The sequence below is a fragment of the Dendronephthya gigantea genome, unplaced genomic scaffold, assembly GCF_004324835.1.
Source record: "Dendronephthya gigantea isolate DGI-Jeju-01 unplaced genomic scaffold, DenGig_1.0 000041F, whole genome shotgun sequence".
In the NCBI taxonomy this organism is placed as follows: domain Eukaryota; kingdom Metazoa; phylum Cnidaria; class Anthozoa; order Malacalcyonacea; family Nephtheidae; genus Dendronephthya; species Dendronephthya gigantea.
In genome coordinates this window covers 25,211-49,391 of record NW_021163051.1, presented here as the reverse complement: position 1 = coordinate 49,391, position 24,181 = coordinate 25,211, and the positions used below count along the sequence as shown (strand labels likewise).

The 24,181-nt window shown below is 38.3% G+C and overlaps 2 protein-coding genes across 2 annotated transcripts; one reads left to right on the top strand and one right to left on the bottom strand.

Annotated features, from left to right (window-relative positions):
* Positions 1-12,780: 12,780 nt before the first annotated feature.
* On the bottom strand, positions 12,781-13,513 carry LOC114526734 (G-type lectin S-receptor-like serine/threonine-protein kinase At5g35370). Its single transcript, XM_028548261.1, has 3 exons — positions 13,160-13,513; positions 12,894-13,039; positions 12,781-12,841 (listed from the first exon to the last, which is right to left on the bottom strand). Exons 1-3 carry the CDS (start codon positions 13,511-13,513, stop codon positions 12,781-12,783), a joined length of 561 nt encoding a protein of 186 aa, XP_028404062.1.
* A 41-nt stretch (positions 13,514-13,554) lies between these two features.
* Positions 13,555-22,220, top strand: LOC114526733. Its single transcript, XM_028548260.1, has 3 exons — positions 13,555-13,587; positions 13,775-14,210; positions 22,045-22,220. Exons 1-3 carry the CDS (start codon positions 13,555-13,557, stop codon positions 22,218-22,220), a joined length of 645 nt encoding a protein of 214 aa, XP_028404061.1.
* Positions 22,221-24,181: the final 1,961 nt, after the last annotated feature.

Below are 24,181 nucleotides of genomic sequence, written 5' to 3'. Positions count from 1 at the left end.
GCTTTCTATTCGCAACTGTATATACTCTATGGAATTACCGTCTAAGTCACCTGATTGGAGCTGCCTTATGACATCTAGCAGAGAATTACGAATATAACTTCTTATACGTGCTCGGTCGTCGTTAATGTCGGCCATCTTCTATTCCCTGCGCTGAGCCGCTGACCAGTGGCGCTGACAGAGCCCGGGCTGCGCTGTTTACACATGGCCACGAGGACCAAATTGAGCTACTGAGTGTCATACAGAGTATGACGTAAGCATAATAGCATAATGAAATGCATAATAGCATAATGAAAAGCATAATAGCATAATGAAATGCATATAGCATAATGAAATGCATAATAGCATAATGAAATGCATAATAGCACAATTAATGGCAAAAGTCACAATGAAATGTATAATAGCATTATGAAAGGGCAAAATTTATCAAGAAATGTCGAAAGGCATAATTATAACCATAGCGAAAAATTTAATCATATCACAATTGCCACAACTACTGTATAATGACAATACAGAATTGTATCATGCCATTTTAGAAGTGTAAAACATCATCTTAGCAAAGCATAATTGCATATTTATATTTTGGCGGTAATCACCCTTCATAAGTTGCTACGTATGTATTTTCAAAGCCTTGCAGAATCATTGTCTGATTTTCAACGTCAGGTTCTGTACCACCATATGGAGTCAAACATTTAAAATAATCTCCACGTTTCTCAATATTAAAAACAAGTTGTCCAGCATGTATTGTTTGTTGATCAGATATATCAATATCACAAGCAACGACAAAAAAAGGTAAAATCACTGTGAAATCTTTGGATCTGAAATGTCTAACCAATGCTTTGGCACTAAACACGTCCATCATTTGATCCAGAGTATTTAAAACAAAGCAAACAGGCAGTTCATGGACTATTTCAAACCTTTTAAATCGCTTATATATAGACTCCATAAATACGAGTTTAAACGCTTCTAGAACTACACACTTTTCCACTGGTATGTCTGCTGTTACTCGAAAGAAATTGTGGTCCTTGATCTTCTTAATTAATTTGTTCTCAAAAACTACAATTGTTTCCGAAATAGCTTCTTTAAAACATCAAAAGAAGGCGTTATTTCAAAATCATTACCAAGGGGTGAGAACATAACGCCCCCCATCTTGAAATTAGAATAGCAATGCGCATGTTCTGTACGCAAAACGGCTAAATCGTCAAATGATGGCTTATAATATGCTTGCAAAGCATCCTGGTCTAGCAAACCTGGTGTGAAATCGCTGTGTGTTAACTTGCACTTTGAATAGACTAATTGCCACATCTCACATTCTTCGCACTGAATCATCATGTTTGTGTTTCGTGCATGTTGCACACCAGCAACAAATAGCAATGTTTTGAGCCTTGAAGGGCGCTTCTGGAGTGTAAGGCAATGTTCCCTGCTTGTCAGTTTGCCATAAACTGTCTCGAATGGCTTGTAGTGACCATCAGCGTTTGGTACGGGATCAGGAAGAAACTTGATTTCTTGAAAGATATCAGAGGGAAGACAAGGTGGCTTACATATTTTGCAGCCACTTTTGCCACATTTTTTAATGCAGAAGGAGTAATGCCTCAACTGGCAGCAATGCTCAATGAATGCCTTGATCTTCGAGTACTCTGGTAGTATTGCTTTGACCCACTTGATATCTGCTGTAATCGGCCATGTCCACTGACTTTAGGTTTGAGAACAACTCTTCAATTTCAGCTGTTGTAGCTGCTTTGAAGGATTCAATCTTCTTTTCTTTTAATGAAAGTCTGTGAAAGACACTTGACATGAGTATTTTCACAGGAGCAATGCTATTGAGGGTGCCATTTTTGATGGTGGGATTCCTGTCTGCTGCCGCCCAAAGCTGTTTCAAATTCTTGCATTTGGCCACTGCTGCTTCAAACTCATTATCCATTTACTTCCTCATCAAACCAATGGACTGCAGCCCAATATTGAGCAATGAAATGATGCCTCTACAGGATTTCTCCATGAGTGAAATGGTGCTATACGAGTGAAATGGTGCTGTATGAGTGACACACAGGAAATCCAAATCATAATTCAAGAATAATGATATCAATGACATCTGTACAGACAGATATGTGAGCCTGTGGTCTGGTCCACCATAACTGTAGAGGAACAAGATGAGTTTGGTTTGAAGGTTCCTTGATGACAGTATATTGCCAAGCTCTGTGCAGTGCCTCGCAGGACTGGATGGCTCAAAAGCACCTTCCTTTAAGCCTACTACAACTTCACCGGTGTACCATGATGACTCTACAGTTTTAGGTATATCTACGAAGAAGCAGACAGAAGGAACAATGCTAATTTGAGTAAAGTCATGATCACCAACTTGATATGAAGTGTTAAGATTGACAAGTACTCTCCATCCTCTTTCCGCCGCAGCAACGGGAAATCCTTGTCCTCCAACTTTTACGCGATGTTTATCGTCAATGCACGGAAAGTTGCTGTGTGACCTGCACTTCACACCCAACTCACGCTGGTAACTGAAAAGTGCGGCTGCATAGTGAGCATCAGGATGACTTTTCTGAATTGTCGAGCCTAAACCATGAATTTGACTTTCAACTTTCCAGTGTAATGGATCTTTGATCCGGCGTGCTGTGACTCTGGCCAAAATTGAAGTTGAAGCCAAGGTTCCGAAGGTACTTTGGTACCTTCTGGATATCTGGTTTTCACTTGATCAAGGAGATCTGTTGCTGATATTGCTTGAGCAAGGTGCACCACTTGATTGTGCCCTCTGTCTTCCACAGGTGTTCCCACTTCTTCCTCTAAGAACTTTTTGCATTTGTCCCAAAAGATGTCATATTGACTTTTATGTCCCGTAGTTAAAGATCTCAAATCAAGAACAACATTGGGATCAGTAGGACACACCTCCTCCAATACTATATGCTGGAAACCATCTTTTTCATGTAGGAGTGCTTCTAGTTGATTGAAAAGAGAGGGAGCACCTTCACTCTGTGGAAGAAATCGAACCTCCAGATCATTAGAAATTGAACACACTGGTTCTGTTAAGGACTGCAAGTATTTTGTTTTCTTACTCTATTCCTTTAAGTAGGCAGCATAGTCAGAAATCGAGGTAGCTAGAGTCTCTATATCCGATCTGAAATCTTTCCAACCACCTCTATCCCGGAAAGTATCTTGCAATCGTGTAAATAGATTATTGGACATCTCACGAAGCATAATTTTGGATGGATTTTGTAAGTTTCTCTTTCAGTGTTTGGAAACTTCGGGGGTGATGTACCCGGTAAATTGCTTCATTGATTCAGGAATTTTCTGACCTCTATTGCATAAAACGTGGTTATGACCATCTAAGTACCATAGTGTATCAATCATCACTTTCAAAAAAGAATTTCCCACGCCTGTAACTTAACTGTTTTTCCATTTCAGTTGTCGTCCTTCGAAAAATTCAATAACATTGTTGTGAAGTTTTTGCTTCTGGTTTCTTACTTCTGTGATATATATATACATACATATATATACATATACATATACATATACATATACATATACATATACATATACATATATGTGTATACATGTATATACATATACATGTACATATACCTATACGTGTATAATACCCGTATATACGAGTATACGTGTATATGTGTATACGTGTATACACGCGACACGCGTATACATAATACATATAATACATATAATACATATAATACATATAATACATATAATACATATAATACATATAATACATATAATATACATATAATACATATAATACATATACATATAATACATATATACATATAATACATATAATACATATAATACATATACATATAATACATATAATACATATAATACATATAATACATATAATACATATAATACATATAATACATATAATATGTATATGTATAATATATATAATATATATAATATATATAATATATATATAATATAATAATATATAATTATATAATATAATATAATATATATATAAAAATATATATATAATATATATATATATTTATTTATTTATTCATTTATTTATTTAATCTTAAAACAGTATTACCTGCTACTTAAAGTTTCATGCTTCTTGCAATCATCAGGCAACTGTTCATAGTGCAGTTCAGTTTGGTGACGCTACTCACTAACGGTTTAAATGGTTACCAACAAACCCCACCATACGTTTGTTTCCTTCGACATCGTAGAATTTTACCCTTCTATTACTGAAGAACTCCTTGACAAGGCAATTTCCTGGGCAAAATCCTTTGTTGATATACCAAACGAATACGTTGCCATTATAAGCATGCACGAAAATCTCTACTTTTTAACGCGAATAAATCATGGGTGAAAAAGGACAGTAAGACTATGTTTGACATCACCATGGGTAGCTTTGATGGAGCTGAAGTGTGCGAGCTAATTGGTTTATTTGTGTTAAATACACTCTCAACAAAATTTGGCGCAGAAAACATCGGACTGTACCGTGATTATGGTTTTTGGCCCTGATAAGAAGCACCAGCGGTAGATTGGCAGACAAACCAAGGAAGGAGTTATTTGCCCAGTTTCAGCAATTCGGCTTGAGAATAACGGTAGAAGTGAATCATCAACTTGTGAACTTCCTCGACCTGACACTTAACCTTAAAGACCAGAGCTACTTGCCATATAGGAAACCTGACAATGACCTATTGTACGTGGACAAAGGCTCCAACCACCCACCCTGCATTACTAAGCACCTTCCAGCAGCGATCAACAGATGAATATCGTCCCTGTCAAGTAAAGAAGCCTTTGACTCGGTTGCCAGCGTGTACGAAACAGCTCTACACCAAAGTAACTACAACGACAAGCTTAGATATTCCCCAGATAATCTTCCAACACCTACTACGCAGAAACGGCATAGAAACATAATCTGGTTCAATCCACCCTTCAGTAAAACCGTACGCTCAAATATTACTCGGGACTTTCTTCGCCTCATTGATAAGTACTTCCCTAAATCCAACCCTTTACACAAGATTTTCAATCGTAACTCCATCAAGGTCAGCTACAGCTGCATGGAAAACATCAAGAGTTCTATCTCGAAACACAATAAACGCGTTCTTGCAAAAATCGAAAATTCAGCGAAAAATTCCGAGAAATTGTGTAAATGTAGAGTGCCCACCGAATGTCCACTCCAAGGAAAGTGCGAAACGAAAAGCATTGTTTACAAGGCCGTGATAACAACAAATGACAGTCAAGACATGAAAGAGTACATCGGCATGACGGCAAACAGATTCAAAGAGAGGTATGGGAACCACAAGAAGTCGTTTAACAACCCACAATACGAGAATGAGACGGAACTTTCCAAATATGTATGGAAATTAAAGAACGCTGGGAAGGACTATACAATAAAGTGGTCTACATTAAAGCGTGCTCCAGCTTGTTTGGCAGGCGGAAAACACTGCAGACTATGTACCGAGGAAAAGTTGTGCCTTTTAAAGGGAAAGAAAAGCCTTTATCGAAGATCAGAACTTTTCGCTAAATGCCCCGATGCAGAAAAATTTCATGCAGGAAAATTCACGAGCGCGTACGAAACCAACGGACGCACAGGTGCGTTAACAAAACTTGTAACTAACAGTTTAGTAACAAAACAAAACTTTAACAAAATATTTCACAGTCATTCTAGTGCTGAACAAATTACTGGTGCACTGGTATAATGATTTACAATAAATATACCTTTGGTCCAAGTTTGAAACTTTAAAACCCCATAACATTGACGTTCCTATGCTCCTGTAGCACTAATAAAGTCACTTATTTCCTAAAAATGTAGTTACGCTGTCAACAATTTACAAAAGGCTATATTTAAAACAGGGAACGGGGAATAGGGGAATGGAACGGGGAATGGAAGGGAATGGAATGGCTTCGGGGAATGAGCCGGGGAATGGAATGGCTTCGGGGAATGTGCAGCTTGTGCGTCAGTTTGAGTTTGTTTGGCCCATTTGGCGTGATTAAAACCTGTAAACGCTTCCATGTCATGAATTATGAGACAGCTACTCACAGTTTGAATTCCTTGAGGTAAAAACAATCAAGTTTATACTATTTATCGCGAAAGATGAACTGGTTAATATCCTTTTAGTCGTATAACACTCGTGAGCTTCTTAGTAGTTCTATGACAATCACTTTAGTTTCTACAAAAGATGATTGAAGTGGTATTGGTATAATATAATACAAAGCCAACACACTTTAAATATATTTGTAATTTCAACACATTGCCACTAGCCAGGGGCCATCCTCTTGTTTAGTAAAATCATCTGCTGTTAGAGTAAAATCTCTTGAGTTGTGGGTGGTAAAAATACCCTTACATTTAACTGATCACCTGGTGACTGGTGCCAGGCTGCCAGCATCAGCCAGCATTTTAGTTCTTCCTACTCCAGATGACATTTATACTTGACAAGGGTGAAACCTTTTGGCAGCAATGGGTTACTTTAATTAAAAAAAAATAAAAATAAGACACGATCTTGGTTAATAATTTGTAACTACTAACAAGCATATACATAATATCAACAAATAACATGAAAATAAAGTTGAACATAAATGTAAAAGAGCATGCTTGCTATGAAATTAGCGAAATGTGACCAAATTATAGTGGGATTAGGCATTTGTAGTGGTTAACAACATGGAACCTACAACATGGAACCTAAAAACCTATGGGCCCTAAAAGTTTTTATTCCTTAATCCAGAATCTTATGTTTATTCTTCATTGTAACATCAACATCCATGGTAATCTTTGTGTGATTATATACAATGTAAGTAATAACTTTATGGTGACCAACCAAATTCTGTGCTTAATCTGAAGATGTGTTTATATTTCAAGTGTCGGCGAAATTCTTTGGTTACAGCAAGAGCGCATGCACTAGGAAAGCTTGGATAGCGTTGTCTGATGCAGGACGCTGTCAAGTGAAAATGCACATTTTGAGGTTCCGGTGTTGTCTAGATCTGCCCTGTCATGCGATCTCGATACTGGCGAAAATCTCTGTATACAACCACCAGGTCATCGGGTAAACACTCAGGTGGATTCTTGATTTCCTTATTGCATCCATAACAACGGGAAACTGTCGTACCTTTAACCCACTTTAGCCTAAATGGGTTGGCTGGACCAGGAGTGGGAGGAATATTTAGGTGTGAGTTCCATTCAGGGTTACACTGAATGTTTTGGTTTTGCCAATTTCTGTGCAGGATGGAAGACCGGTTGATTGACTGGAGAGTGTGTGGCGGACGGAATCTGCGAGTGAAAACGAACAAGAAGTGATGGGTCTGGTGGAAGAAATACTGGTGGTTGGGTAGATGGTAATACCACAGCAAGAGAGGGTAAACCAGGTGCCTGGAGAGAATCAGGGTTGTGCTGCAGTACATTCTGCTTGCTAGCAATGGGTGGGTTTGCTTTTGCATTTTTTTGTGGCTTACTTGAATTCTTAGCTGTCTTCCTTGACTTCTTGGGCTGAGTTGGACCAGTAAGTGGCTGATTTGGAGGGAACAGCTCTGCCTGGTGGGCAGACTGGGAAGGCAACTGGAGTGCTTCACAAGAATCTGATTCTTCCAGCAAATAAACCACTTCAGTGATTGGTGGTTTTGTCTGATTGGTCTTTTTTCGCTTGCTCGGTTTCTTGCCCGCATTCTTTGGACCACCGCCTAGAGCCATTTCAGCTACTCTTGGGCCTCGTCGTGACCGTTTGTACCACTGAAGAAACTCTTTTAATCCACCTCTTACATGTGCTACTGCCAAAACGTGCTCACAAATTCCTGTGGAGTAGTGTGTACATGTTCGATTGCACTTTATGGATCCTCCTTTTCCGGGCGTAACACTATGGATAGTATTTCCGTAGCCTGCAACAATAAAGGAGTCGTCAGTAACTCCGGGCTTTGGTACAACATTCGTGGCATCACTAACCAGATCATTAGCTTTGTCGAACATGGTTGCAAAAACAGAAGGAGGGATGTTTGAAACCCCTGAAGAGGCAGCAGTGAAGACGAGAGCTGGTGAAGACGACGGGTCGGTTGTATTCTTTGGTTCCTCATTAACTAACGTTTTCTTGCTATCCATACCACTCTTTGCGTAAATTTTAAGTCTGGATAACTTTTCTTCAGCCGTCAGCTTGCTCCACTCGAATTCGCTTACTGCGAGATGCTGGAACTCCGGGCAAATCTCATATGGACCCTTGCCGAAAACAGCGCGATCTTCGTTGCGATACTGTGTTTCAATGATATCTCGAAGGGCGTTCACAAATTCATGCGGCGCCTTTGGATTGAAGTGTAGCACTTGCTTGATCATAGAATGGGCAGCTTCCGCGTCGTTGTTTGTGTACTGCTTTGGTGGGAACCCGAGACCAGCCTCAGTTCATATTGGTTTCAGCATCGATTCCACGATTAACGGCGCCTACATAAGCATTCATTATCATTTTTAATCATAATACAAGTGGCGGGGCTTGTGAAATCCTGAATACATATGCATGCTCAAAAATTGAAGTGCCTGTACCATGGTGTAACCTTTAGTAATACGCAGAATAACAAGATTATACTTATTGCCTTGCTGTTTCGACATATACTTTCAAATCATCGTCCACTCCTGATGATAACTTGAAAGTATAATCGAAACGAACAATGCATGCAGGTACTGCATATTGATTAACGTTTTGGACATGACATAAGGCGAAATTTGGCGCCCAGAAACATAGGAAAAGTATGTTTATAATTCATATGCAGAAAGATAAATTACCAATTTTATGTTGTTTCAAATTGCCCGGAAATTGAAAATACCTTATTGTGGTACAAAGGTACTTGTGCATTGCTGTTGAAGTTAATGGTTACTTACTTTTTCCTTGCAAAACCATTCGTAAAAACTAGTAGCTCAACTTGAATTGCCGCATTCGTTTTCAAGAGCGTTCCAGCGATGCTCTAACGCTTTCAGCTTTGCTGTGAATTCCTGCTTGTTGCTGCAATCCACCAGCCCTTCGTATTTTACTTCGTTTACTTGTTTGCCGAAAATCTCGTCGAGAACAAGTCTCTTGTCACCGGGCGCGATCCCTCTTCTTTCCAACTCTCGCTGGATGTTGTCTTTCACGTGAATGAAGCAACGGAGGAACAATGCATAGCGGAAATTACGTTGAAAGCCTCTAATAACCGCCTTTTCCTCATCTGTACCACATGCGATGATTCCCTCTAGGGCTGGACACTCCGTAATCAGTGTGTTCGCAAATCGTGAATATGTCTGCCAGTCTTTCCGTTGGTGCATCAGTACTGGTCCAATGAAAACTGGCGACTTCTTGGTTGCGTTGTGGTGCAACTTGTGATTTCTATAGGTGACGACCGTCAAACTAATATTTTCTTTGAAAATGTTAAAAGTCAGGTCGACGCCTAAGATGCTAAACTCGTTAGCATTTGTGCAGAAACGCGTCAGATCTTGTAGTCGGCGATGACTGGCCAACACAACCAGAAAGTCCGGGTGTATCCGGCATTCGCGAATAAACGATGAATCAGGACAAGCCTTCTCATCGCGTTTGGCTTTTTCCAGCAGCTGCCAGATGTTGTTTACTTCGTTGGCAAGTGGGCGGTCTCCATCTGTACTTGCAGTGGCTTTAGCAGAGAAACGGGCATTGTAGACATCGCGTAGTCCCCGTGGGAGTTGTCCGTGGCTTCTCGCTGTCGTAACATCGCCAACAGAACGGTACACGTTGTCTAACAATTCCTTCGGATTTACAGCTTTTGATGAAGACTGCAAAGCCTTTCTGGTGCTTGGGAAGACTCGTCTATAGGACCGACCACTTTTGGAGTTCCCGTGAGCCAGTGGCGGAATCACTTCATGCTCGTCCTTCGTAAACTGATATTGCACAAGGGTGTACCTGGATTTAGCTTCTGTATCACAATCTATAATAACGATTACTGTATTTAAGTTAAGTTTTAATAGTATTTTATATATATTTATGACAATAGGATTTTTCTGCACTACCTTTTTAAAGTTTATTATATATTATACTAGTGCAGTAAAGGGAATATATTTATTAATTAATCTACAATTTCACAACTTCAGCGTTACACAGTGTTTCATGCCTCAAGGCAATAGGCAGATTGCACTATTTTAGTGCAGCCGTAGATTCGTGCGCTGCATGCACGCTAGAAGACATTAGTATGATAATATATACGAAATATAAACAACTCTCTTTTGCACGCTCACGCCATGGGGTCTCTATATATTTCCAATAATTAGCTTTTCATGGTCATATAGGGTCACTATATACTTGATTTTGCTTACCGCGTAACATACAGCGCATCTTCTTCAAATCGGGGCTGGTTTTGTTCACGTAATAGACTCTTTCCACCAAAAAGTGCCTGCTGCCCTGCACAGCATCGTCTGGACTCTTTGATATGTCGGTGACCACGTCAACGCTCCCATCTTCCATGTATGTAATCGCGACCTTTTTCTTTGGCGTGCCTGTGTGCTCCCATGACCCCATATCGTCACATTTAAGATCGTCTTCATTTTTAAGGTTGTCATTGTTTATGAGAAATGTAACGTTGTGGGCGATATTTATGGGAGGCGCGACGCATAAACGTTCCTTGTCATGGTCTGCCAGCAAAATGCGTACCAATTCCTCTAAACAGTATGAAGTGCTTCTCCATTCAAACACTGGGGTAAGAGGATCGCCTCTGTATAAATTGGTTTCTGAGATTCCACAATCTGCATCACTATAGTAAAGTAGTAAAGTTAAAATAATAAAACTGTCTTCATAAATTTACCGACCTTGGACGGCTGTCCATTGCAATATTTATTGCGCTAAAAAGAGCCAAGAGTAATGGCAACAAAAATGATGGAATAGTGGGATATAAAACCCATTTTCTGCGAAAGAAAGCACTTATTAAATAAAATAATAAATAAAATTAAATTATTTTTGTGGCTGTATAGTGCATCAAAATCTTGTAAATTGGCCGCGCTAATAATCGACGCATGCATGCTAAATAGGCAACGTTATTTTACCTTGTCACTTGTGTGGTAGATCACCATTGTTTAATTATTACTAATACAGAGTGTATGCCATGGTATTTGTTTGCCTTGACCGCGCTGGGATTTGGGGCTACCTCAATAACCGCGTCGATCATCTATTAAATGTTGATCATCTATTAAATTGTACAACTAAAAACGAACGTTTATATACCTGTCTAATTCTATGCTTTGTTCTGAGTCAATAGCTCCATCTTTCTGCACATTGTCTAGTACATTGAAATCGTCAGTATCTGAGTCCGGGCCGCTCTCGTAACCAGGACTCTAAATGGGAATAAGATAATTTGCTCTTTTACTATATTGACCATATTGCTCTGACATCTACATCGCTAGCTTAGGGACTATAAGCACAATGTATAGAGTGTCTGAATTCAATCTGTAAATAATTAATAGAAATGAATGGACCAAGCAGTTAAATAAACGTACCGTCTCCCTTGAACTGCATGGAATTTAGTTGATCCAGTCTAGTTGATCTTGTGCAATTGTCTAAACATAACGCGAACAAATTACTCGGGTATTATACACATTATATTCAACCCTTTGCTGTTAGCGCTTGCTATATCTGAAGGAAACATTGCCTGCCTTATATCGTAGCAAATCGCTAGAGTTAAACTAAAGCATCGCCGTCAAGTGTAGTGTGCTGGCATTTGGCATACGAGTCTAACTGCAACTGTCGCAGGCAGTAACTTGCGTAGGCCTGTCACCCGAAACATTGCAAAAAGACAATGCGACCCATCGGATGTTCAGCGAAGAACATACATGACATTTTCTTTTCAACAAAGTCGTATAATTAAACGCTATATATAAGCGCTATAGTGGTGCAGGAAAATGTATGATGCGTAATTGTTTTTTATAAATATTGATAAAGAATGGGAAACTATATAAAATTAAATGCACACACCTTTATCCGATGAGGTTTCCATGATTCATGAAACACTTTGTGCTGCTTCTTTGCCGACTCCACTGGCCGCAAGCCGTTTGAGGATCCACTGTACCACCATCCTGCACGATCGTGTGCTCCTATCCTCAGTGTACACCAAAAGCCCCATTGCCATTCCCACCTAACGCTTCACTGACTGGGTGGGTGTAGATCAGGAAGAATGACTCACGGACCACTCCAACGAGGAAGCAATATGGACTGCATGTGTAGAGACCTACTGCCCATCCCGTATCAACGAGTTTCGTGCTGCTCATCTCACTGAACAGTTCCTGCCGCCCTAATTCTGTTAGAGCACCGTTGTCCGAAACGCACTCCTCTGACAACTCGTAACTGCCGAGCAGCATACTGTTTGATGCGAGAATGGCTTTAACGCTGGCTGGATCATATTCCGCTGAGCAATCACGCAGGCTGTTTATCTGTAACGGGAATTCAGTGATGACTTTCTCTGCCGTTGTCACCATATCTTCCCAGGAAATGGCATCGTTGTCGTCCCACATCACGTGCTGGGTTATAAGATCGCCTATTTTTAAGGCCAGGAAAACACATGCATTTGTCCCATCATTCTCAGGCGAAACTCAACATTAATTTCTCCACAATCATTCATTCTTTTTGCGATTATAGCATCGGCGTTATCTAGGGCGGTGTTCTGGCTCACACTGAAGCTCATCACGGTTAACGAAGCAACAGGATCATCAGGATTCAACTCCTTAATGATTTCTGAGGCGTTTGGCCTTTCGGCCGGCCTAAAGGCTGTGCACGCCTTGAAAACTTCGGCTATCTGCCACCATTCTGTGACTCGCATTGATTCGTATTTGTCCTCGTGGGTAGGGACTTATCCTTTTTTCATCAAGGCCTGAAGTTTGTTCTCAGAAAGTCCACCGTCAGTCGCTTCTCTGCAGTAAGGATGCAGTAAATTTGGGTTGAGTAGGGTGTATGCTACCATACCTAGTGACCAAATGTCCGTTCTCTTCAGGTGCCATATACACAGGCGTTCCTCTGGTGACATCATCTGTTCGCGACTGAAGAACTGACTTCGTCTGAGCGTGCAATGATCGACTTAGACCAAAGTCCGTGACTTTACAAACAATCGCCTTGTGGAGGTAATCAAGAGCATTTGCGACATCCCTTAAACAGACCACTAACACATCGGCAAACGAATCGAAATCACACTCACCGTCCACAAAATGACAGAAGTCTTATAGATTGCTCACTGTTTTCTCGATTCCGAATGGAGTAAACGAGAAGTAAAGAAACTTGATCATTACGGAATAAGGATTGTCGCAGAAACCAAGAAAACGTGCGATGTTGGTATGCTTTGAATTGAAAAGCAACTTTGCTTCCTTCAAAAAGCGATCTTTTGAAATGGCTGATTCACCTTTTAGCCGCTTAACCGCAACAAGATCCTCTTTTTTGTCGTATTTTGCTTTATAAATTGAACCAAAAGCACCACTGCCAATCTCATGGATATCCGTCAGCAAACTCCAATTAAACGTTGGCAGGCCATGGTCTGATCTTCGTTTCTTAATCAGCGAAGGAAGTTTAAAGCTTCCTTTTAGACCAGACATGTCGAGTAAATTGTGAATACAAGGATCACATTGTTAGGAACATGTACAATTTTACCAAAAATCAGTGCGATGGCGTAGAGAAAGGAATTTAATGAGATAGTGTTTAACCCTTTAATGCCCAGAGGTTCCCCATTGACAAGTAAAATCGTCTGGGGTAGTTGTGGTTTACTGCACAGAAAAACTTATTCTATATTTAGGCAAGAGAGGGCTTAATGCAGTGGTACAGTAATTATATAAGTTAGTTATAATTATATATCCTAGGCAAATGAAACTGGAAGCAGTACAGCAATGGAGCTTGAGGAGGCAAAACTTTGCTTTCATTTCTTGAAAGATAAAGGATTGTCAGTTGACACTTTTGTTTCTGACCGGCACAAGGGGATTGCCAAATGGATCAGACAGACCCAACCAAGGACTATTCACTTCTTTGACATTTGGCATGTCACAAGATCTATACACAAAAAGCTGTTTAAAGCAAGCAAGAAAAAGGGTTTAGAGAAAATAACATACTGGTTAAAAGGTGTGAGAAACCACTTGTACTGGTGTGTTACATCAACTGTACAGGGATTTAAAGAGCTTATATTGGCAAAATGGAAGTCGTTCATGTTCCATGTTGCAGACAAACGCAAACATCATCCAAATTCCTTATTTACCACATGTGCCCATGAAGATATTAGCCCTCGGAAATGGATTAAAATAGGTAAAGCACAGAAAGTCTAGTCAGTGGAATCATTTTATCCTAGGGAGTTCATAAGAAATTGTTAATCAGAAATGTGCCCTTTTTTGTCATATTACTCTTTCCAATGTGAGGTTATATTACTTATTAACTGAAAAAAAAATTCGTAACTCTCTTTTAGCTATAGTTAATAAAAGGTACATCTCACGCTTGACAAAAATGTATGCGAAAGCGCTAATTAAAATCGTGACAATTTTTGTTCGATTCCGCGCTTGATATACGCGAAAACTGGTAACTAATTTAAGCTCCAATGTTGCGCAATTTTGTTTGCTTTTTGAAAAAGAGGGGTTGTTCAGGGGCAAAAATAGATCTGCGGTGTTAAAAGAGGGATCTTCAGTGATAATTTTGGTACCAAAGTTGCTATGGTTACTAAAGTTGTTTTCCTTGGGAAGCGATCGTCGTTCAAGGCGTTCGCGAGAATGGCGTTCTTTGGCAACATTTATCAAAAGTTATCGGTTTTCGTTTTGTTTTAAGTTTTTTGCTGTTGCTCAAATTATCGATACTTCTCCGGTCTTTTGTACAGATGTTATCAACTTAAAATCCTACCTTTTTTGTTTTTTAGAATTTTGCTTTTAAACACCGTGAAAATGCCGTTTCCGCGGGGGCGTCAATATAGGCGCTTCAATGTTGGCCCGTATGTGCAGCAGAGGAAATTGGGCAACCAAACAGTCGCAGATCAAACAAAGCAGGTTCGGGCGACAGCTGCAAAGCTTCAGAGATTAGACAATAAGGTAAATAAAAACATTTGTTGATTGTGTATATATTATATATCTTTAAAAATCACAAAGTATTTCAAGCTTCAATGCTTCCGAATTGTGTTGCATTGAGAGCCCACTATTTTTTATATTGACAAATTTAATAGAGTCTCTATCATATTGATATTATATTGGAAATTTTAGAATACATTGCCAATAATGAAATGGGAGTTGATTGGTATTTTCAGCAATTTTCAATTTAATTGAAAATCTGTCAATAACCAGAGTGATATGATTTCAATAATGTTTACCAAAACACTGACCAAACACCAATATATATTACATACATGTATGATGTATTGCAGGTAGCCAGACTAGTTGATCAGTTAGAGGAGGTAGAGGAGATCCAGGAGGAAGTGGTAGAGGAGATAGGGAAAGATAGTAGAAACACAGCGTTTTCAATTAGCAGGAAAACAGCAGCTAGAAGGCAAACCACACCGACTGGAGCTCCTGGGTACAGCATATCAACTGGAAGAAAGCGGAGGAAGGAAACAATGGAGGCAGCGTGTATCATTAATGGCGGGAGTGTGGCAAATACAAAACCAGCTACAGTTGGAATGGTAGAGGCACTGGAAACCAGATGCAAAGAAAGTGATATGGTGCAGGCTGTGAAGGGTGTTAAGAGATCAAAGTTGAGAGGAAAGGTGTTGCTGAAGCTTTACAAAGAAGATCTAGAGAAGTTTGAAATTTCAAGTGATAATATGTTGAGATCAATTGCTATCTATTATAGTAACAGGGTTATGGGTAGGGTTAGACATAGATCAGTGTAAAAATCTCTTTCATATAGTCATGCCACAAATAAGAAACGGGCTGCGTGTATAAAGGTTGCAAACTGCCCCACCCCTAGGCTTGTTCCCTACCACAGGTTGGTGTCATATATCAAGTACATTGAAATAGGTAGGTTGCACAGTGTTCGGGAGACGCTTTGTTATGGGTTGGATGAAGCTGATAAGGTGAATGGTTGTTATAGAGAGATTGAAGATCTTGTTTTGAAGTTGGCAGAGTTTTATATTAGTAGTGAAGAGTATAATATTTTAACTTTTGATGAGCCTAACACATTCCATATAGCATTAGGTGGTGATGGAGCTCCTTTTGGCAAGGATGATACTGCATGCTCTTGGCTGGTGAGTATTCTCAATATCGGACAACACATACTGAGTAGAAATGAAAATTTCCTTCTTTTTGGGGCTAACTGCTCTGAGAATTGTCTCCTAGTGAAACGCTTCATTGCCAAGCTGATGGCTGATTTAAAGAGGATAGAAAAAAAATCATATTCTGTATTAATCAATGGTGAGCCTGTCCAAGTTAAATTTGTTATTGCGGAACTGCCTAATGACATGAAAATGCTTGCATTTTTAGGAGGTGAACTAACTAACAGTGCCACCTATTTTTCATCATTTGCAGATGTTAGTAAAGATAATATAGTAAATTGTAGAGGCACATTTGGTCCCCATCCTACTGACACCTGGAAGCCTTGGGTTTATACTAAGAGAGTTGCAGATGCACAGGCAGTTGAAAAGTTCAAACAGAAGCTGAATCCAAATCTTAGCAAGGCCACCAAGAGATCAAGAGTTACCAGTTTCATTGCCAAGCTTAAAAGCAGACAGGAATTTATTCCCCTAGTGACTGATTTAATCAATAAAGCCCACATTGAACCACTACACCTGAAGAACAATGCGTGTGCTCTAGCACATCGACATCTGTTAAAACTTGCAATTTCATGGTCTAACTTATCTACATCTATTTCTACTTTTTCCCAGGTGCCAGCTATTTCCCCTTTTTATAGGTATGTTGAGATACTTAAGTCAAAGTGTGGCCTGAATAGGTTGGCTAAGAGGATCATCAGGTGGTTTAATGATACAGGGGCTAATGGTAAGGATTTTGAGTACCGCTTTACAGGTAAGGATTCAAGAATGTTTTTGTTTAATTTCATGTTCCTTATAGACGTTCTTGATACTGCAGCTAAAAATGAACAAGCTAGACTTGTCATTCATATCCATGCTTACATGTGTCTTTGCTTGAGAAATGCTGTTTCATTGTTTAGTCGTGTTAACATAACTGATGATGAACTTAGTGAGTTAGAATTGCATTGTAGAAATTTTTATCATGGCTATTGTTTATATTTTCATGTTAATCCCACAGTATGGTCTCTTGGCAATTTTGTTCATAAGCACACTCAAGAGATGAAGTTGAAATATGGGTTAGGGCTTGGGCTGAATTCAATGGAAGGGAGAGAAGCAAAGCATATTGCTATATCCAGATATTGTGCTAATACTTGCTATTTGTATAGATGGGAACAAGTATTTCGCCATGAATACATCTCTTTAATCTGGCTACGAGAACAGGGTTTAAATGCAAGGGCTAAAAATCCAAAAGCACTGTCCTACTTACCAAAACGTGTTTGCAATAAAGACCCTGAGTTTTGCAACTGTGGTTTTAACAAATTGAATTCTGACGATCTTTGTAGATTTTGCAGTCATGAGCTCCGCACAAAGATAAAAGACAGCATCGAGAAATGTGAGGCTATTCGGGTTTGAATTGAGGTATTAAGGTCCACACACATCAGACGCGATCCGCCAACGCGACGCGAATTTGTCAGTTTTTAAAAGCCGCTAATTTTGACAATGTTGTTATAATATTCTTGGTAATTACCGACTAACGGTACATTTTGACTGGTCTGGTACCCATATCTCGCAAAATGTTCATTCAGAATTGAATTTGTTTTTTGCTGAAAATGAAAAATTCGCGTCGCGTTAGCAAATCGCGTCAAGTGTGTCTGGGCCCTTAGGGTCCAACTCAAGCCCAGCATATTCTTGGACAGCACTGCAATATATCTTACTTGATGATCTTTAGCATGCCCGTGAAGACAATAGACAACATTCTATTTCGCATGCGCAAACTAAACGAGGACCACTGTTCATCTCAATTAAAAAAGCTCATAATGTAGCTACTGTTACCATGATGCATAATTCTCAAGATTATTTTTATTCGACTAAAGCATATAAGCTCTGTTTACACTACACTCAATTTATTGGCACGGCACGGCTAAAATGGGTACCCGTGCCCATTTCATCCGTGCCCTGCCTTTGTTTTGGTAGCCTGAACACTAATAAATTTGGGCACGGGTACCAATTTTGGCCGTGCCGTGCCGATAAATTGAGTGTAGTGTAAACGGGGCTATAGTTGTACAGGTAGAATGTTGTCTATGTTACTCAGTATGTGTTGTCATTCATTCAACGAATATGAAACTTATTATTATAAAGTACAGTACCATACAGTCGAATGGACTTTTGAATAACGATCTGATTTGAAATGATCTGAAATTACCCCGAAAATATGATATACATGTATATACCTTTATATAGAAAGTATTTGTTTTGACGTAGTTTGCGGACTAAACATGTTCCCAGTTAGTCAACTAGCTCAGGAACATGATTTCTCTGCAAATACGTCACAACGCAGACTTTTTATAAAGGCCCATTACACTCAATAATTCTAAAGATTATTTCTAACAGATCCTGACGATAATAATTAGTTCATATCCGACATGTCATTCTAACTGTTTATTGTTTTGCAGAAGTGATAAAAGTCTGTTTTTTGATTAGTGTATCTATCAGTGTGCTAGAGAGTGTGTGAATCGTTTTCTGAAGGGGTTAGGTTGGACTTGTTTGGATGAGTTGAACTGGATTGGCTGGGTTTGGATTGTGCGTTTATATTGTACTGTGTTGTACTGTATTTAATTAGGTTTAATAATATCTTCATGGACTGATATATAAAACAGTATGGTTGACCTTTTCAACTATTATAAGCATTGATTTCGCCCTCATTATAGGCACCACTGTTACTAACGAAAACTTTCGGAAACTTGGAGTCACTGTGAGGTATCAATGAATGAATGTACCCTAGCTGAATGTTTGCACCCTATTTTAAAAAATGAGCCATTGTCACATTAGATATGTAGTTAATACAACTTGTGTTAAAACCTTTTTCCTTTTACAGAAACCTTTCTGCGTAACTATTCAAAAGAATTACGAGTTACTGCATGCTCAAATTTGCTAGAATTAAACAATAATACTGGGTTGAGCCTTCGTTTTAAGTTAAAGTTATTAAAAAAACAATACAAAATCACACCACGACCCTCGTTTTCATGATCACTGTATGTCTCGGCTGTCACGAATCATTCGGAAATCGCGTTTTAGCATAGTAAAAAAAACTCCGGCCAAAGCAAGTTGTAGCAACTTAAAATATACAATGTAATATATGGCTTTTTTTTTATTTTAGGTTGTATACTCCATTTTGGGTTGGAATTCCTTTGAGTTTCTTCAAATGCCTCAAAAAATAGCCTGTAGTCCAGTTCAGTATAACATTTTGAAAACTTTCGTAATAATTTCAGCAAAAAAGATCCGATAAAATCATCACTATTAACTAGTATTTTAATTTATCGGAAAATCAGTTATTATTCTTGTCGATATTTTATAACTGATAACTAAATTTATTGGAATTCCAGGTACATCTAAGAGTACAAACCTAACTGATGTATATCCGCAGCCCGTTTCAATTTGCTTGCGCACATATCTAAATATTTGTCACCTCGGGCGCACAGGATGCGATTTTAATAAGCCGATTTTAGTCGATTTACCAAATCGATCCTAGCACGATGCCATTTGTAAGCGAATATTGTCAGTGGACTGCATAAGACAATATCCAAAGAGTTTGATATTGCCCGAGTAAAATCGGTCAACTAAAATCGTACGACTAAAATCCCCCTGTGTTCCTGGCTGGCTTCAGCTTTGAGTACTCTCGACTTCTTCCGAAATGAAACTAATTGTACCGGGACTGGGTAGATTGAACCACAGCATACAGATATAAGAAACACTATATGACCAAGTTAAGATTGTAACCATTAACAATCCTAACTTGGTCATAGTATTGTCACGAGTAGGATTGTGCTTCAGTGCAGCATATGTGGGAAATAGTTGTATTTCTACTGAGGTATTATTGAATAACAGCAGACTGATTAAAACCAATCCAACTTTATATTATCTAAATATACTTCAAAACATAACAACATACTGCAATGATTGTTTAATTGACTTTTAGTTACATCAAAAGGTACTTTGAGTTTTACCTTACTTAAATATAGTTAATATGTAGTGTATATGTTACAGATAGAAATGTTAAGCCAAATGTTTTCAAATATTGTTTGAATGTTTAGCATGGATGCAAGATATTATCTGTTTAGGCTAAACCATGTAGTGTGGTAAGAACATCTTGCAATTTAGTTGTGAGAATCTCCACTACAAATTTAAATTACTAACAGGTGTTAATAGCATTGGTACACAATTCTATACTATGTTAATTCATGTCATTAGATTATACATGTATTTGTCTATTTAATGCCTGTGACATTTGGTATTTGAAGATTACCAGTCAACCTACCAGGCTAGGAAATAAAATCACTTATTCAAGCCAATATTAGTGTATTTTGTACATAGCATGCATTTTTGCTGTTATCAGCTAATAGATCCATTGCGTGTTGAGTGCCAGTGCTCTTTTCCTGGTATATATATATATATATATATATATATATATATATATATATATATATATATATATATATATATACATCAAGAAAAGAGCACTGGCACTCATGTGTGGCTTTGGGTATGGTAAAATTTTAAATCAAAGTGCATCCAACATCAATACTCTCATCTGCAATAGACCTTTCTCATGATGATATCAAATCACAGTTGATGAAATAAGCATGGTTTGGTGACTACATAAAACCACAATACATCTCATTAACTATGTTTAGGTAGGTTTTTGCAAAAAATTGTTCCTTTCCCATCACATGTCTGTTGTATTTTGCACAGATAAACCATTAGCAATCTTTTAATTAACATATTTTTCAAGTCAAGGTTGAGGAGCTCAGCAAGAGAAATGCCATTAGTTAGTTTGGCTAAAATACAATAGACATTTGATAAGAAAGGAACCTTTTTTTGCATAAAGCAGGACAATAACATAGTTAATAAGTTGCATTGTACTTTTATGTAGTCTCCAAACTATGTATATTCCATTAACTGTGATAAAATGCATAACATTACAAGAAGTAGTCAACTATATATAAAAGGAAACTTGCAGCCTAAATAAAATCCAATTTTAAACATGTTGTGGAAAGCCAGCAACGTTCCATTCTCCAAAATAAAACGAGATAACAAGTTTACCTTGTCTTCGCTTATAGACAAAGGCAAAATCCTTTACATCTGAGCATATTACTGAAATTTTATGTCCCTTTCGAGATCCGGCTTTAAGATTCCTTTTAAAATAGTTGACTACTTCTTCTTCTCCATAGCCCGAAACTAATGAAAGTAATTCCACCACCAATCGCAGAGACGTAAACGATATAACTTCCCCCTTCTTGTTGTTACTATAGTAGCAAAATGGCTCACAATATGTAGGTGTTGCTTTTACCAATTTAACTACTACGAGAAACAACTCGAAGGGGATATCCCGGGAAATTTCCCCAAAAAAGGGATTTTGTATCCTTTGTCTCCCACCCAGACGCCGAGAAATACTTTGAAGCCACAGCCTTGCTTCACTTTGAAAGATAGCCGACGTACTCATGCTATATTTTGCCAAAACATCGGCAGCACAGTGGTCGATCTTGCATAATGCAAAGAGTGGCATTAAGGCATTCAGGCCAGCTGAGACAAATAAATCGGAGTCCAGCTCTGATTCAAGGGCCAAACGCTCTAAAACCCTTTGTACGCTTTCCTCATCGCCGCGCTTTCGCTTGTTTGGACGACCTTCGTTAACAATCTGAGCAAGAACATCCTCCCTTGTCAGTTTTGTATTCCCCGCCATTTTGAAAACGAGTGAGTGGATACTTCATGTAGCCATCAGGTTTTAGATATTTTTATGTGAATAACCGCAGGCACACACGATTGCATATTGGCGCTTTGCCATGCATTTTTGTCAAGCGTGTCTGTATTCAAACAGCAATAAAGAAATATTGAATAACCACACAATATATTTCTGACTAGGCACAAAAGAGCATGAAAAGATGTCTACCATACTCTTGAACAAAAGAATTTTGAATGATATACAAAACCTATCACCTGACACACAAACAAGTTGCTTAGAAGGGTTTCATGCCACCCTAAACTTCTGGCATCCAAAAATGTTATGCTTTTCCTGGATGGGAACATTTTGCAGGTAATTGTACTTTTTGCCTTACTTAGCTACTTAATCACTTGTTGCATGGCCTATTTTTATGCATTATTTCCATATTTTAGACATATACTGGCAAGTCTCCATTTCAATGAGAATTTAAAAAGAAAGACAATAACAGGCAAAAATGGCAAGCCCTACTACAAAGTCTCATATCCAAAATTTAAAATGGTGGAAGAAGTTGTACGTTGAAGTGCCAGTGCCTCCAAATTATGGTATGTAAATTGCTAAGGTGCATATGACACAAAATTGTTTACCTGCTAATTTGAAAGGACACATAAAATCATAGGATAAGTCAATAACTTAACTTAGCCCATCAACTTACACATCCTTTCAAATAAGTGGATGTCATATATGCACTTTACAGTGTAATATTTAACATCAAAGCTCACAAGGTACCGTTACACCATATATAAACACACTTATTTTCTTATGGGCATGTTTACATAACACTTATATAAATGCCATAAAGCAAATATATTTAAATAAAACTCCCAGTGACAAATTGCTGTGAATGTTTTCAGGTTATGTTGATGAAATAAGAAAACTTGTGTTTACTTTGTCAAAAGTTGTACTTAAGGCAAAACTAGAAGAGTACAAATCCAAAGTTCCAGAGCCAATGAATAGGAAGTTCCCGCAGAGACTTGCAAAGCAAGAAGCAATACATAATAAAGGGATTAAGATGCAGGCAAAGGCCTGGTAATTCTCCACCCTAAGGTGCCAAATATCCAGCGAATAAGCCATCTGTATCCTGTAGCTCTCAGATACCTAAGACAGATGCAAACATAAACATATGTCAAATGTATACCAGCAGTCCACATACATAAAAAATAATCAATGGTTGAGAACAACTGAATTTTTGCAACTGCTGCAACCTGTGCCAAATACCTACTCTCCTATATCTGACAATTATACCTAGCCTTCATGAAATTGTATAGTGTTTCACTAACCCATATCAAATTTACTTACTACTATGGAGTAGCACTGCAGTTTAGAGCATATGAAATTATTTGAAAGTGCTTTGCATAATATAAATACTGTACCCATAACTCACTCATTTTCTGCTGAACCACTTTTACGCCCATACGATTTGCCACTTTTGTCCTTTAGCAACGGTGCAACCAGTATAAGCACTGTGCGATGTGTAAGGGCAAGATAATCAGGATGCAGTGTTATACATGGAAACTTTTCTGTGCTAGAGTGACAGTCAAATGTCAGTTTGCCATAAGCCAAATCAATTTCCTTGCAGCATCTGAACTCACGGGCAGATATTAATGTCTCATGACGGCACATTGTACATGAACACCTGCAAAATAATGGTGAATTTACTGTAGGTTTCATTGTTAGATTATTACTACTAGCATAAAAGTTGACTTCAACTGTACTCTTTAATACATGTATTATATTTCATATTGTACAATGTAACCTTATTATTTTCAAATGATATATAATGTACAGTATTTATTTTATATAGATTTCATGTAAATTTCATGTTAATTTTTATATACATTATATTAGCAAACAAGAAAACCAAATGTTTATTTGAAAATTCGCCTTGAGGCTGGTGACAGTCTTCCCTTGCTATTATAGGTAATATAAACACCATTATAGTTCAAGCTATATTTAGATTATAATTTAGTAGTGTCTGTAAGGTTAGTTTATATTTAAAAATACCTACCAAGAAGAAATCATATCCTTGTTCTCGTATCGCTGCTCTAAAATCGAAGGAAACAATCCATCTTCGTCTCCCTCGTGTTCGCCAGACCCATCTGAATCATCGCTGTTTGATGTACTAGCTAAAGGTTCATTTTGGTAAGGCAGAATTTCGTCTCCAAGTGCTTTTGCACTGTCTTCGCTGTCGCTTTGTAAACACTACTCTGTATTTTCCTCATTTGTTGACGACTTATCAGATTCAGTTTCTGAACTTTCTGCCATAATTTTTGAATTTAA

Excerpts from the sequence above, each read along its gene's own strand:
- LOC114526734 (XM_028548261.1), bottom strand. The coding sequence starts at position 13,513 with ATGTCTGGTCTAAAAGGAAGCTTTAAACTTCCTTCGCTGATTAAGAAA. Across the intron at positions 13,040-13,159 it reads CATTCGGAATCGAGAAAACA|GCGATTGTTTGTAAAGTCAC; the intron begins GTGAGCAATCTA and ends TACCTCCACAAG. Across the intron at positions 12,842-12,893 it reads AACGGACATTTGGTCACTAG|AGAAGCGACTGACGGTGGAC; the intron begins GTATGGTAGCAT and ends TCCTTACTGCAG.
- LOC114526733 (XM_028548260.1), top strand. The coding sequence starts at position 13,555 with ATGTACAATTTTACCAAAAATCAGTGCGATGGC. Across the intron at positions 13,588-13,774 it reads CCAAAAATCAGTGCGATGGC|GCAAATGAAACTGGAAGCAG; the intron begins GTAGAGAAAGGA and ends TATATATCCTAG. Across the intron at positions 14,211-22,044 it reads TCGGAAATGGATTAAAATAG|GCACAAAAGAGCATGAAAAG; the intron begins GTAAAGCACAGA and ends ATTTCTGACTAG.